General features: G+C 41.0%; 1 protein-coding gene across 4 annotated transcripts in view; it reads left to right on the top strand.

Annotated features, from left to right (window-relative positions):
• Positions 1-1,937: 1,937 nt before the first annotated feature.
• The window catches only part of LOC121440924 (heterogeneous nuclear ribonucleoprotein D0-like), an 18,820-nt gene continuing 4,473 nt past the window's right edge, over positions 1,938-16,284 (top strand). The window contains exons 1-4 of one of the 4 annotated variants that reach the window (XM_041641945.1): positions 1,938-2,468; positions 4,238-4,294; positions 15,052-15,220; positions 15,958-16,119. In XM_041641945.1, the coding sequence (XP_041497879.1) occupies positions 2,236-2,468; positions 4,238-4,294; positions 15,052-15,220; positions 15,958-16,119 (621 nt within the window). In that variant the 5' untranslated portion in view covers positions 1,938-2,235. The remainder of the gene's footprint in view (positions 2,469-4,237; positions 4,295-15,051; positions 15,221-15,957; positions 16,120-16,284) is intronic. The other 3 variants (XM_041641948.1, XM_041641947.1, XM_041641949.1) reach the window with 3 other exon arrangements.

Below are 16,284 nucleotides of genomic sequence, written 5' to 3'. Positions count from 1 at the left end.
CTCAGCACTGAAGAGCATATGCTGCTCCTGCAGAGGACCTGGTTTCGGTTCCTAGCATTCACAAAGCGAGGCAGACATCTGGACCATAATAGGAGGAATTCTGAGTATCACTCAAATTCCAGAAACTACAGGGCTGCCTGTGAATTAAAACGGACTTTCTGCTCTATTGTTGTGAGGAGACACCATGATCTAGGCAACATGAAGAGAAAAGCATTTAATTAGGTGCTTGGTTAAAATTTTGGAGGATTAGTCCAAGGTTGTCAAGGTGGGAAGTAGACAGGCGTGGCACTGGAAAAAAAAGCTGAGAGCTTTATGTCCTGATCCACTGGCAGCAAGTAGAAATAGACACCAGGTCTAGAGTGGCCTTTTGAAATTCCAAACTCCCAAGGACACATCCCCAATAAACTCATACCTTCTCATCCTTCCCAAACAGTTCCACCCCTTGGGCACAAAGCATTCAAATATATGAACCTATGGGGGCTGTTCTCATTCAAACTGCCACAGTCAGTAAGAAGTAGGCCTGTCATTTGAATCCAGAGGAATAATTCTCTGTGTTCATCCCATTTGCCACCAATCTGCAATATTTGACCTGAGCACAAAGCCGCCTATTTGGCTAATATTTGGAAAGAGGAGACAAACGTGGAATCACTTCTACTTCTTAACAGTCTTGACACTGCCATTCTGTAATCTGCTTTAAAGTCTTATAAGATTGTATTTTAAAGGTATTTCCACCAATTTGACTCTTTTATTTGAATAATTTTGTAGCATAAATTCTGATGGTAATAAACCTTTTGTTTTCCTCTTTGGGATATTTTGATTATATATAGTAACTCTAAATTGATTAAGTACCCCATGGGAAGCATTTACTTCAATGTTTTTGATGTGTTTTGCAAAGGCATAATTCCAGGTTGGCCTCAACAATCCATCCTTCTTCTTCCTCCTGAGTTTTGGGAAGCCCAGTCTGGACACTTAGTAGGCAGTCAAGTGGCTGAGGTCAGAAAGGTATATAGCAATCCCATTTTCTGCTAAGAGTCTTGCAGGAAACTGTGAAGCCCAACTCCTGAATAGGAATTCTACGAGGTTTCTTAACGAATGATTTTTAAATCCTGAACCACACGCCTAACAGTGTTTCATTTTTCTTTTTATAAAATCGCCACCGCAACACCGCAGACTTAGAAATCTTGTAAAGATGATTCATGACATTTATATATCTTACTTAATACAAAGACTGGAACTCATTAAAAAATACGAACCCCGGCGTCGCCTTTAACACATTTCCCAACCCCTAGGAACTTCAAAGAATCGTGGCCGGCTTTCGGCTCTTCTAGTAACGGAAGTAAAGCGTTAAGAGCTGGAAAGGAATTCTGAGAAAAAGCAGCTTCGGCCGCCAGCGGCCTTAAGCCAGCAGCCGGCGCCGCGGCGGAACCTCAATGTCACCCGGAGTAAGCGGGGACGACGGGCGGAGGAGCGCGGCGAGCAGGGCACACGCGTGGCCACCGTCTCACGCAGGCCACCCGGGCCGCAGACGCTGAGACCTGAGCCACCGCCGGGACGTGGCCAAACCACACCCCTCCGGGCTGGCCGTCCCGAGCCAGCCGCGGCCTAGGAGGAGCGAGGGACTCCAGGAATCCGCGGAAGGGCGGGGCCAAGGGACGCGGGGGTCTCTCTAGCCGCGGCCTCGAACCAGCGCTCCTTGTTCTCGATGGTAGCCGTGCGCCCCTCTCCGGCGCGCCACTTCCGGTTCCCTTTAAAGGCCCGCGCGGCGCGCCGGAGGAGCGTGAGAGCGAGCAGGGAAAGGGAACGAGAGGGGCGGGCCCGCGAGGGGAGGGGGCGGCGGGTGGGTGGGGACTCGCGGTGGAAGGGGCGGAGGAGGCGCGAAGGGCGCGCTCCGGCGTCACGTGACCGGGACGCGCCGTTCTTCCGTCGGCCATTTTAGGTGGTCCGCGGCGGCGCCATTAAAGCGAGGAGGAGGCGAGAGTGGCCGCCGCTGCGCCTTCATCGTTTTCCAGCGCGGCCGGCGGGGGAAGAGTGCGAGTGCGCGCCGCGCGAGAGCGGGAGGCGAGGGGGGCAGGCCGGGGACGAGGCGCCGGAGCCCTTGCAGCCACGCGCGCGCCTTGTCTTGTGTGCCTCGCGAGGTAGAGCGGACGCGCGGCGGCGGCGGGGATCACTTTGCTGCTAGTTTCGGTTCGCGGCGGCGGCGGTGGGTGTCGTCTCGGCGGCGGCGGCAGCAGCGCTATGTCGGAGGAGCAGTTCGGAGGGGACGGGGCGGCGGCGGCGGCCACGGCGGCGGTAGGCAGCTCGGCGGGCGAGCAGGAGGGAGCCATGGTGGCGGCGGCGGCGGCGGCGCCGGGGGCAGCGGCGGCGGGAAGCGGGAGCGGCGGCGGCTCCGCGGCCGGAGGCACCGAGGGAGGCAGCGCCGAGGCCGAGGGGGCGAAGATCGACGCCAGTAAGAACGAGGAGGATGAAGGGTGAGTAAGGGGCGGCCCCGGGCAGCCGCTCGCCAGGCCCCCTCCCCCTCCCCGCCATTAGGCCTCGCTCCCGCGCCCGCCCGCAGGCCCGAGTGCCACGGCCTGCTCGCCCGGTCGCCCCTCTTGTACCTGCGGCTCCCCGGGGCCTGCATTTCCTCCTTCCCTGCCTGCTCGCCCCCTCCCCCATCACACACGTTTCCACCTTTAGCCGTCACCATGCTACTCCGCGGCCCGCCCTCTTTCCTCCCTCGCCGTGGGTCTCCTCCCACCGTCTTAGCCGCCAGGATTTTTTCCCGCCTGACGGAGCTACCCCTCCACCCCCCGCCATCTCTCCCGGATTTCTAACCTCTTAGGCTTACAAATGCAAACGCACAGAATGCTTTTTACTAGGCTTTCTGAGGTTGGGTGGGTGCTTCACCACCACCCCGAGACGGCGCGATTATTTATCCGCTCTTGCTTTCAGGAAGGTGTAGGCTGTCCACCTCTCTTTCTCCCGCGTCGGCTTCAGGCCAGTGGTTTTTAGCATTTTAAATAAGTTTCGCCTTAGGACGCGTTCGTTCTGTCCACTGTACGCCGACCCCACGGCACGCTCACACCAGGCCCTGCATTTGTGCTGTAGACAGACTGGGCCTGCTGATGCCCCCGGTCTCCTTCCTGATGGCGCGTTGGTCTGGCTCCTCGGGCTCCATTTAAGTCCTTGTGGTCGATGGGGCCTGCACTTGACTGGGGCTCTTCTACCTCCTGCCTGCGGTTGCCCTTCCCCCATTCTGCCAAGTTACTCTGCTGTGCACCCTTTTCGCGCCTTCAGGGTTGCCTATTTGTACAGATTGTAGTCTTTCCTTACTTACTCTGTGCAACTTAAAATTTTCTCTCCCGCCTTTTCAGTGCCCAGGAGCCTGTTTTGGTTTCTTCTCAGTCTCGCCCTCTTACTATTGTTGAAAGAAGCCCACTCGCCCTTTAAAATACAATAAATTCTGTGTTGTTCAATGGGTTAATTTTTCAGGATTTTTTTCAGTGCTAATCTGCTTCCTCTAATTGAAGTAACTTTTGTCTTGCCACCAAAAGCTGCTTTTAATATGTTAAAACACAGGAGGTTAGGAAGGTGGGATGGATCCGGGTCCTTAGATTTTCATGTTCCCATTACAGATTGCTGATCTTGAGTTACCGTTTCGATACTTTTTTTAATAATGGGGCTGTGCGTATGCAATTTTTTTACACTATATAAAGAAAAAGTTTCCGTGGGAAGTAAAAATAAGTCATTTAAGCCTGGTATTAGCAAACATGATTTCCTTTAGTGGTTAAAAGTTTCAGATTTGTAGGGGTGTTGGGGCATCAGAGAAGTACTTGTAATATAGTTTTTAAAAATCTCAGTCAAGACTGACACTCTTCAGTCAGCTACTGGTTGTACTGGCTTTAGTGGGGAATTGGTGGGAGGGGAAGTGAGTTTAAACAGAACGAATCTTGAATAGTAATGTGGCTTAGTTTTAGAAAAGGAATAACTGTTAATTATTTGAAGAATTAAGTTTTTAACATTTTGGGTTTTGCTTTCTGAATTCTGTTCTTTGGACAGAGGCACCAAAATGGTTAATTGTGTAACTGGGGCAGGCTTTCTATTACCCCTGAGTTTTGAAAGTTACAAAGTAGCTAGCTGTCTATGTAGTTATTTCTTGTTGAACTGACTTATAAATGAATTAGTTTTTAACCCTAACAATGTCAAAAACTAAAACTAGAATTTTGATTGGTTGCTGTACCGGTTGTTAATTCCCTAGCCATTCAAACTCCTCCCCACGACACACTGAAGCAGCGACGGCACAGCGGGAAGAATGGTAAAACTTTTAAATTTTATTTCTGTCTTATAAAGATTTCAGTAGTCATAACATGCAGAGGCTCTATAATTTAGTTGCCCATTTAGCCCCAGGAGATTTTTTAGACATTAATACACTAGGATGAGTCTTGTGCCTGGGCTATAAAGACTTTCTAGATATCCTAAGTAATCTGTGGGCAAAATTGATGCCATTGCGTGGTATATGGTTTGTGGTAATGCATGATATGACAATTTGACCAACCTAAACTAAATGTAATTAGTAATTTTTCTTTTAAATATGGGCAAGCAGAAAAGTTACTGTACTTCATTTAGTTTTTATTAGGTTGAAATAGTTTTTGTTTAAATTCTAAGCTTAAAGCTAAATATAAAGGTTACTTGATTAAAAATATTGTGTGTTGAAATGTCTTGCATGTTATACTGAAGTAGTCTGTCAAATAGACAGTTCCTTAAGTATATTACTGTGCTTTATGCAAAGTCCTATATCTTCACCAGCAATATAAACACTTTAAGCATTGATTGTATTATACATAGGTGGGCTAAATGTGGCTTTCCCACTACAGCTCTTACCAGATCTTTTATTTTCAGTGTGATTTGGCTGGAATGTTAATTACAGTTGGTTGACATGTGTTCACATTTGCATGACTTCCCTTTGGAGGCTGGTAGGTTGAGTATTCTTTTTATCCCACTTCTCCCTCCTAAAATGTCAGTCTCTGCCCTCAGGCTCATATTTTAATTTTCTTGGGCTGTGTCTCTCACCATTGGAGGTTAAAAAGCCAGTACACCGCCTTATGTCTGTCTTTATAGACCATGTCTATTATTTTGGAAATACTAAATTTTATATGGGGTTTATTTTTTAACTATTCTCATCTACTCATAACTGCCCAGTTTTAAGTTGGAGGTAAAGTAGACTAACGTGCGAAAGACTGGGTGGGGTCTGAATGAGACATAGTAAATAATGATGTTTGGATGAACCTTATATTTTGGTGCCTGCTGGGTGTAGTTAGTTAACTAGGTAATAATGTCAAATTAAAATTTAACTACATTCGTCTTCTCTTTGAACCTTATGTAATTGTTAATTGTGTGTAGTAAGTTGTATTGATCTTTAGATTTGAAGGTCATTGTTTTCACTGTTAAAAGAATTATCTTTGCTCCTTTGTTCAGTAGCAAATATGTGTAGAGCTTTCTGTGGTCATTTGGAGAAAGTTGGGTAACTTTTGTCAGTGTTACAGAGCATTTCATGTGATGGCCAGTTCTCCACTGGCAGACTTTGAGGTGGTAGGTTTTTCAGAAACACTTGGAAGGCATTCTTACCCTCCAACCCTTTTTCTGGAGACAGTCTCACTATGTTGCCCAGGCTTAGGAGGCTTGTTTCTTCACTTCGCAAGTCTCTTTCTTGGACTAGAGGTGTGTTGCCCCTATGTGGCCAGGTTCTCCTTCTATCCTCTTCACCCATCCCTCCTTTCTCTAAGTTGACTTGATAATTGTACATTTATCCAACTCCATTTTGTTGCAGATGCTAAACTTTCTGAACAAAACAATCAAGATGCTTAAACATTACATTTTTGGTGCCCGTGTATATATCCTGTGTTTCTCTGTCTTCCTCACCAGTGTATATAGTTATTTAAATAATAGTTTCTATAGTGAAGATGAGACTGGTTAGTAGGCTAAAAATCATGTAAAGTTCATTTCTTAAACACTGCTGTGTGCAGTTCCTGTTAAAATGAGATTTTGTCCTGAAATACTATTTTTGAGACATGGTCTATGTGCTTAGACTGGCCTTTACCTAGTATTCATGTCTCCATCTGTGGTAGGGGCTGTAGGTAGGTGCCATTCACTGTTCCTGCTTTTCCTCCTAAAATATTTTTAAAGATGAATTCATTATTTGATGTGGTTAATTCCTTTGCATGTGAAAATGAATAGTTATTTTTAGAAGAGTCTCCTTATTTCACAGGGATTTGGCAACAGTGGTTTATTACCATAGTAAAATGGCTGAGTTCACCTTTAAGATTGTTTTTGATGTTAGATTTGTTTGTGTACCAGTGCTTATGTGGAAATCAAAGGAAACTGGTGAGAGTCTGTCCTCATTTTATAATGTGGGTCCTGAGGATTGAACTCTGGTCTCAGACACAGCAGCAAGTACCTTTACCTTTTGAGCTATCTTGTTAGCCACTTTAATATCTACAACTTTATATATATATAAATGCGGTGTGTAAAATCACTCTGCAGTGTCTCAGTTCTTGGGGTAGGTGGTGTCTGGGGAAATGTGCATGTGCATGCCATGTTGTAAGCTATGGGGACAGTTTTCAAAATGTAAAGACTGTTGGGAACCTGGAATACTATAGACAATGTTACCAGATTAGATACATTGGAGGTGGGGTTGAGTGAGAAATAGAACAGTTTGACTGAGTTGTCAGTATAGACGTGTCACGGTGTTGTTACCATTAGTGTGAGAGCTTGAGTGGGATTCTTCTTAGAGGTCCTTAGTTCTCTCCTTTTTGAGAAGGGACTCCCACGTGTTTTTGTTTGGAATGTTGGAGGATATGTTAGAAACCCCAGTGTTTCTGGGACAGTTTGAACATTGTTTGAAAAACCAGTATTTTTAGATTCGTCTCATGCCAGATTTACTGGCCTTTTGATTTAGTAAGATTGGATTTACAGGCCTGGACTGTAAGTAGGTGTGTCTCCGTGTTTACTCGCTTTGGAACCTTTGCAGGGGTAAAATTGTAGAAACTGAAGCTCCAAATTTAGGGGAGCAACATTCAGTGTTTTCCTCGTCCATAATGGAGATGGAACTGTGTGGGCGAATGTTCCGTTCCTGAGCCATGCTCCCATCTAGGAGTAGTAGGCTCATTCGTCGTCTGTTAGGAGACACGGAATATACAGGCCTGGGGTTAGACTGCATTGTCAGTTACAGTTTCAGTCCGTTGTTTTTCAAGACAGGATCTCACTTTTTAGCCCAGGCTGGTCTAAAAATCACCAGACTCCTCACACTCAGCCTCCTAGGATCTGAGATAATAGGCATGGAGTGCTATTTGGCAAATGCTTGTTTTTGAGGCGGTGTCTTAAATTTGGACAAGTTCTTGAGCTGAAGTGACACCTTGTATACATGCATATGTAGTCTCAGTAATTTAGCCTGGGTAGTCTGAGGTATAGAAGACATCTCATATGTACCTCTATAGTTAGATTGTTAGATTGTGTATGTATGTCCCTCACAGTCCATTTTGCTGTGACTTAAGGCCACCAGGAAAGATAACTGATGATCTTTAGCTTTAGGTGATGTTAGAAGCCATGCCTGAGAACATAAGAAAACAAACAGAATGACTCTCCCATTTCACTTAGGGCTGTATGCTTCGAATGTGCATGTTAACAAATGGAGTGATGCAGAACTGGTTAGTTGTTTGATTTGATGTAGCTGTGCTTTGGGGTTATAGTAGATGGGACACCAAACTGACGCAGGAGGCCTGGGATTTGTTTCTGTTACTTAACAACAGTGTGGTCTCAGGTAATGGAACACGTTTTTACTTGGTTTTCTGATCTATTTGCTGGAAACAATGCTCACCATAGGAAGACTGACTACGCAGCCTACTTTCATGTCTTGTGTGTATTTATCCATTGCTCTAATAGTTGCTACTGCCAGTGATTTACTCCTGTGGAGTAAAGGTAAGCATATTTTAGTTTCTGGAGTGTGAAATAGTATGTTCATGCTATGTACTTAAGTATTTTAGGGTGGGGGAAGACTTTGTATTGGCATATTTGTCCAGTAGTCATAGTGATAGCTTTTAAGTATTGGGTTCTGTACTGAAATACTTACTTATCTATTTTGGCCATCAAAATAAATGATGAATGAATGAGTAAATAATGAGTTAGGAAACCCCCCTTCTGTCTCCACTGTAGTCTTAAGAGACAGAGGAAAGTGTCAGCAGATACACTGAACAAGCCACCAGTAAACAAATGTCTTTGAAATGAGCTTTAGATTTTCATTACGTTAAAAAGTAATGTGATTCTGAAAGATGGTAGGGGTTGGTGATTTGGCTTGATGTCAGAAAACTTACCTTTAATCTTGGGTTAAAAAAGTAAACATCCATTTCTGCTTTATTAGTGTTATCTAAATTAATACCTAGTAGAAAACTTCTAAGATTATGAATAGGTAGTGGCCTCAGTTAACTCAAACCTTAACCTCTATGTTAAGGAAACACCAGTCTGTAACTTGTGGGTAAGTGGAAGTTTACTTTATAAGGTTGGAAGTTTATTTACAGTGTTGAACAGTGTGGTAGAGATACTGGGTTAAGCTTTTAAGGTTTCTTTTTAAAAGCTGTCTTGTTTAATTTAGATGTTATGCCTGTTTTCCTTTCTTTTTCTTTTTGACACAGGATCTTACAATGTAGCCCTTGCTGGCATGGAACTCACATATAGACCAGCTGGCCTTGAACTCTTGTAGATCCACCTTTCTCTCTGCCATCTGAGCGCTAGGAAGAGGTTTTCTTTTTTTAAAAAATATTTATTTATTTATTTATTATGTATACAATATTCTGTCTGTGTATGCCTGCAGGCCAGAAGAGGGCACCAGACCCCATTACAGATGGTTGTGAGCCACCATGTGGTTGCTGGGAATTGAACTCAGGACCTTTGGAAGAGCAGGCAATGCTCTTAACCAATGAGCCATCTCTCCAGCCCCTCTAGTTATCTTTCTTATGGTAGTTGATGTGGGTTCCTTGTGGAGTAATGAGATTTAATATAAAATAATTTAAAATCATTCTTTGAAATGTTTGCTCTTACTATGTATGTGTCAGTCTTGAATACTAGGATACTTTTTCACACTTGACTTTAAAATACCATAATATAAAAATCTTATGGAGGAATTACCTGTTTAATAATGGGCAGATAATGTTGAGATGTAGGTTTTACTGATTAAATAGTTTTCTTCACTAGCTAACTTTAATGCAGTTTTAAATAGTTTCAAAGTATTTTTCAAGTGCTGTAAACCACATCAGATATGTCTTGTTACTGTTAAAGGTTTGTCAGGGTGTTTCCAAGGGTAGTTTATATAGATTGTAAAGTCACTCCCTACCAAGTGGTGGTTCCCCAGTGCTAAAAAGTAACCAGTGATTACACTTAAAATAAATCCATAATTTCTAAAGAAAATGATCTTTAATATAGATTGTAAAGTCACTCCCTACCAAGTGGTGGTTCCCCAGTGTTAAAAAGTAACCAGTGATTACATTTAAAATAAATCCATAATTTCTAAAGAAAATGCTCTTTAATACATGCTGCTGAGATTTGTAGAGTTTATCATTGTAGTGCTTTAAAAGTTGAGCTTTAATGGTAGATAACCAGGAGAATTATGTAAATAAGTGTGCTTGAATAACACCACTATAAAGGGTGCCAGTGAATGCGCTGTTACAGTTGATCAGGCTTACACCTGGTATGAGTTGTGGGGGGGGGTGTTAAACATTGCTTTAGCTCAAAAGTGGTGGGAGCAAAAGACTTAATAGGGAAAGCATCTTTAAATAAGATATTATTGAGTTTGCAGTATTAAACTAGTGATCTCCATGGTCTGGGGAAAATTAGCTTTGTATACTAAGAGGGTGAGAGTTTTTCTTTTTCTTTTTTTTTTTAAAGATTTATTTATTAACTATGTATACAGCATCTGCCTGCATATATCCCTGCAGGCCAGAAGAGGGCACCAGATCTCATCATAGATGGTTGTGAGCCACCATGTAGTTGCTGGGAATTGAACTCAGGACCTCTGGAAGAACAGTCAGTGCTCTTAACCTCTGAGCCATCTCTCAGTACCTGGTGAGAGTTTTTCTAGTGGCTTTTGTTTTTTAAGACAGTCAAATAGCTCAGTTTATTGATCCTTCTGCCTCAGTTTCTTAAATGCTAGGATTATAGTTCTTCGTAATTAGAATTATTAAGGCATTTTCTATCAGCCATCACTGCTTGCTAGGTATTGCTTCTTATGCTTTTAATTACTTAAAAAAAAACACTGGCATATATGTAGGTAGAGTTACTGAGAGGACTTTAGAAGCTACATTTATAGAGGTTTATTCTACCAGAGGATCCAACCAAGTCAGGTGTTCATGGCTCCTTGTAACTCCAGCTTCCGGTGCACCTGCAGTCACATGCACAGAACACAGAGACATTAACACTTTCTGGATTTTTTGTTTCATTTTGTTTTGTTTTTTGAGGCAGGGTTTCTCTGTATAGTTTTGGAGCCTGTTCTGGAACTCTCTCTGTAGGTTAGGCTGGCCTTAAACTCTGACACCTGCCTGCCTCTGCCTCCCTGAGTGTTGAGATTAAAGATGTGCAACACCACCACTTGGCTCAGAATTTTTCTTAAAGGAAAGTGACGTAATTTCTTAACCTGGGTATTTCAGTCTTCTATAGGGTATTTTAGAGCTTGAGCATTGAACAAACATGATCTTACGGAAAACTTTTATCCTGGATGTTTTCCCCTTTAATGTTAGAATTTATAAAGCCTCTCCACTTGAAAATGAAAGCAAATGAGTTGGGGAGCTGACTCAGTGGTTCAGAGGACCCAGGTTCAATTCCCATTGACCACATGGCGGTTCACAACTGTCTGTAACTCCAAGATTTGACAACCTCACACAGAGCATACGTGCAGGCAAAATACCAATACAAAGGAAATAAAAGTAAAGTAAACAAATTATTAAAAAAGAAAATGAAAACAAGAAACTTTATTTAGATTGTGTTTTGCCTCTAAAAATATTCTTGAATTAAAATACATTCCTCTAAATTAAGGCAATTTTTATTCCTGACTGCAGGTGACCGTTATCATTTTAACCTCCTTTAGGGCTGTATAGTTGGTAGAACTAGCATATAAAAACTGGCAGTTGGTCCCCTATCTCTAATCTTGCATTAAAAAGGAATAAGATGTTCCACAAAGGAGTCTAAATTTCTGAGTGACCCTGCAGAGCTGAGAATCAGCATTTGGGTAGTTAGTCATCAATACTAAGTTTTGTAACTATGCTTGACACTGACTTTTTTTTTTTAAATCTTATTTATTTATTATGTATACAGTATTCTGCCTCATGTATTCCTGCAGGCCAGAAGAGGGCACCAAATCTCATTACAGATGGTTGTGAGCCACCATGTGGTTGCTGGGAATTGAACTCAGGACCTTTAGAAGAGCAGGCAGTGCTCTTAACCACTGAGCCATCTCTCCAGCCCCAACACTGACTTTCTTATCAGTAACTGTGAAAACACATTATTGAGTCTGTATTTTCTTTGGGCTATTGAAATACTTTGTTTATAAGTGGAATTAAGAAATTAAACTTTGTCAGTCAGGCATGGTGGTGCATCTATTATCCCAGTACTCAGCACTGGGGGGGCTAAGGCAGGAAGATTTGCTACAAGTTTGCCATCAGGTAGGATTACATGAGACCTAAAAAAAATGGAGTAGAGGGAGGGGACAGATGACCTTTGTAGGGTAAATTCTTTAATTGGGATTGTTGGTTCACTTACAGCTAAGGAACACATTTTAAATTTAGATTATAGCTTTAGGAGACAGTTTGTTGCTACTTTGACAGTTCTCTTGATATTAAGTTCTGTCCCCTTACTAAAAGGTGTTTATGTCTGAGGAGTTAATAGCAATTTGAGAATAAACCTTTGATTTCGGGCTCCATCCCTATTGGACAGACAATAAGTATTGTGCTTTAAACAAGATAATGACTGTATAAAGTAGTCCAAATTAGTGTTAATCTCAAGCCATCTCAGAATAAGAGGAAGTTCATGCTGGTGTTGTAGAGAGTTTATAATAGGTGCCTATTTGTCCATAAAGTTTAGCAGACATTCTCCCGCTAGGCTGCATACTATATAGTTAAACCTTGTGCCTACAGAATAAAAATAGGGTGGACTTCATACTCCCATCTAGTAAAGGTAGCATACAATGTTTGTTGCAATGTATTGGCTTTTCTGGTTATTGTACTACCAAAATACTAATTTTAAGCTTTAGTTCAAAAGATGTTAAATTTCACAGAAGATTTGGAAACATGTTACCTGGTCTCTTGTAGCTTGAAAGGGAGATTAATAGTCATTATAGAACAAGTAATTGCTTGCTGGCAAAACCGAAAGAAAATGTGTTCTAAAAGCTAAGCAAGTGAGATGCACCTGATGTATTAGTAGCTTGCTTCAGATAAAATGAACATACTACGGTAGTTTAAGAGAGATGGTCGGTCCATAGGCTGTTAAATCACGACTGCTGTGTTGAAGACTCATTCCTTGGAGCCAACTGTGGGAGCTCCACTAGATTTGGAGGCTGGAGAATTGGCATCAATTAAAGTTAGCTTGAGTTGTAGTGTAAGACCTCGTCACAAATAGTCTTAAAACATTTCATTTAAAATAGTTGGAGATAGAAAACAGTTGCAGGACTAGGGAGGACAAACAGTACTTGGAGAAAAAGGTAATACTATGTAATGTATAAAAAGTTAAAAGATGACCAGAATATTTAATATTCTGGATAAAGTAGGTTTGTTTATAGAATGTGTTTGCAGTGAACAGTTTTAGCTCTATTAAGAGTGTGAAGGTTTTTGTTCATTAAGAGTGCACTTCCATTAGGCTATTGGGTCAGTTGGTGACTTGGTATACATATCTAATATTTAGAAAATTAACTTCCTATCTAAACAGCAGTTATGTCGTTTGAAAATAGTAGACACCTCATTCTGTGTGTGATTTCTTTTTGAAGATTTGTTTATTTAGCGTGCGCTGTGTTTTGCCTGTTTATATTCTACGTGAGGGTGTCGAATCTCCTGGAACTGGAGCTAGAGATAGCTCTGAGCTTGTCAAGTGTGTGCTGGGAATTGAACCCGGGTCCTCTGGAAGAGCTCTTAACTGCTGAGCCATCTCTGCAATCCTCTGTGTTATTTTTATTCGGAAGTATATATAACAATTTTAAATTGAGGACTTTCCCCCATACATTGCTTTCATGAAATAAAAACAAATTCTGTCCCTGGTAGTTGGGTAATGGACTAGACAGACTTTTCTTGGTTTTCAGGTTTACCCTATACACCGTCTTTTATTAGGATGTCAGTTTAGTTAGACCAAAATAATTCTAAATTATTCAGTTATTTATGTGGAAATTCTGTAATAACAGAAATGGTTACTAGGTAGTTAAATTTAGCTGAATTTGTTTCTGTTGTAGAACTTAATAGTATCTAAGCAAGAGACCATTGCTTTGTAGTTAATATCCTTGTCTTTAAAAACTAGCATCTGCCTCACTTTGAAAGGTGTATGTTGGTAATGAATTTTCACTTATGAAAGTTGTATTCTGGTCCTGTAGGTAAAAAATACTGTGTATATAGCAGTGGTTATTAAATAAGGGTTATATATTAGGAGTTGAAAGAAACATGTATTGAGAAGTTTTAAATTTTCCATGGAATTGGCAATAAACAGACTTTAAAAGTACATAATGGACTTTGGTTATATTCATTTGATTATAACATTACTAAATGATTATAAGTCTTACTTTAGGCCTAAAAGAGTCTTGAAAATTGGGGCCCGTTCTGTAATATGTTCAGGTTGAAAACCTAACTTTAAATGGAAAGAGTTGAATGTCACCTGAAGTAAGTTTATTTGTACTAAGTTAGCTTTGGTATTAGCATTAATTCAAACAAACTTGTGGTAAGAATGATAACATTTCAGTTAACTGGATGCCTTAGAGGTGAAGATAAAGAGATTGATGAGCATCTTACTGCCCAGTGGGCTGTAGTGGCAGCCTGTTAAAGGTCAAAGTGGGGAGATGTTTACTGTTTGCAGAGCTGAGAGCTGGTGCCTTATCTTCCCCATCCCTTTTCATGACCCCCCCCCCAAGTTATGAAGGTGAGAACATCTTGAGCAAGCATGGTTTTATCTCTGAAGTGAAAATTTTAGCCTTATAGGGCTAATTTTGACAACTTATGTTTTTAGTTTGACTCTTAAAGGGTAAAAGGTACAGATGTGCTTTTATAATTACTGCTGTTAACTTATTGGTAAAACAAGCAGATGTAGAAAGGATCTCAACTGCTGCCAGAACTGCTTTTTGGCATTTTACTGTATGTTGAGACTTAATTTGTTCTCTATATGGCCTTTTCTTGGGTGTTTTCCATTTACCATTTTATAGGCCTAAGCATTTCATAACTTGTTAGCTGAGGTTTTACTGTAAGTAAATAAATCATCTAAGTTAGTGAGATATGATTCAGTGGGTAATTCTTTCTCCATGCAGTTTACATGATTACTTTGTTTCTTTTTAAGGACTCTCAGAAGTGAAAAAGGTTAGTTCAGTTTGGAGGGCTTAGCATTTTTCCATTTTATGTTCTAAGAGTTCTGTAGATGGGAGAACTATTAAAAAGTAGAAAAGGAGTCTCAGCATAGACAGTGTGCTGGGGGCTGCCACACTGGAGATTGCAGCATAGCCGTTGACATGGTTAATGAAGATTTGTTAAGATCTAGAAGCCAGGATTTTACCTTTAAAAAACTAATACTTTTATTTGGCATGCATGCATATATATGTGTATGTATATATGCATATGTATGTAAATACCAGCAATTAGCTTCTTGCTTAGTATTGTGGTTGATCAGAAGGGGCAATGTTAAGTGGAACTTTAAACAGTAGTGTTTTTTGATATGTGTTTTTGTGTAGGAAGAATAATATTTTATTGTACTGAATAAATGTAGTTTGAAAAGGGTGGGTTATTGATGTGAGTAAATACAGGGCAAGGTTTAATTTTCTTAGCATTTTAATACTGCTTTTTGTCTTTACAGGAAAATGTTTATAGGAGGCCTTAGCTGGGACACTACAAAGAAAGATCTGAAGGACTACTTTTCCAAATTTGGTGAAGTTGTAGACTGCACTCTGAAGTTAGATCCTATCACAGGGCGATCAAGGGGTTTTGGCTTTGTGCTATTTAAAGAGTCGGAGAGTGTAGATAAGGTAGTGTGTTATATGTTCTGATTAATGAAACATGGAGAATTTGATAGAGTAAACTTGTATGTTACTTGTGGGTTCTTTTCATGAGAAAGATGAGACACGTTTCTTACATTCTTTCCTTGTTTGAAACAAGGTTACATGTGTCTTGCTTGGACTGGACCCAGGCTGTATTACTTGAATTTCCTGTCCTCTGCTGTCCACATGCTGGGACAGCGGAGGTTCATTAACACACCCTGTGTTTGAAGGGAGAGGAGGATTTGGGAATTATTTACTGAATACTTTCCATGTGCCAGCCTTTCTAAATTAAAAGTGATTTTTAAAAAGGACTGAGGCGTAATAAGCACATGGTGTATGTTCAGTCCCAGCAGACATTTTCAAGAAGGTAGTGGGGAATTTTAAAAGTCTAATTAAAAAGATAAAGTATGACAAGTTGGCAGAAAGTGCCTGTTTTACATTTTTGTTAGACAAGCAATTTGTCTCACTCAAGTCTCTGAATAGAGTAGTTCCCTCACACCGGCAGATATCTATACAACAATCAACTTTTTAATTTAAGTCATTAGCAACCATTGTTTATCAGTTAAAGGTGATGGTTACCTAGTAATCAATTCAACTGGTGTGATACTTCCTCTCCATCATTCTTAGTGACTTTTATACTTGGGCCCTAGTCTGTATTAGCTGAAGTAGTTTATTTCTGTACATTTAAGTTTTACATATTAAAGTGAAAAACTTAATTTTCTTAGGTCATGGATCAGAAAGAACATAAATTGAATGGGAAAGTCATTGATCCTAAAAGGGCCAAAGCCATGAAAACAAAAGAGCCCGTCAAAAAAATTTTTGTTGGTGGCCTTTCTCCAGATACACCAGAAGAGAAAATAAGAGAGTATTTTGGTGGTTTTGGTGAGGTATGTGTGTTTATGTCAAAAATTAATGTGTAATTGTACATTAAGTGGACTTGGCCACTGTGTTTTTCAGAATTGCAAAAATTTGTAATAAGGAAATTGAATGAGCAGATCAGAAGATTAGGGAACTTTTTTTTTTTTTGTTGAGCATGTGCATATGTAATGTAC

Source organism: Microtus oregoni, unplaced genomic scaffold (genome assembly GCF_018167655.1).
Source record: "Microtus oregoni isolate MIOR12 unplaced genomic scaffold, Mior012 000072F_ref0000427, whole genome shotgun sequence".
Taxonomy (NCBI): Eukaryota; Metazoa; Chordata; class Mammalia; order Rodentia; family Cricetidae; genus Microtus; species Microtus oregoni.
Note: the sequence above shows the minus strand (reverse complement) of the source record. Positions and strands in the feature narration are given on the sequence as shown.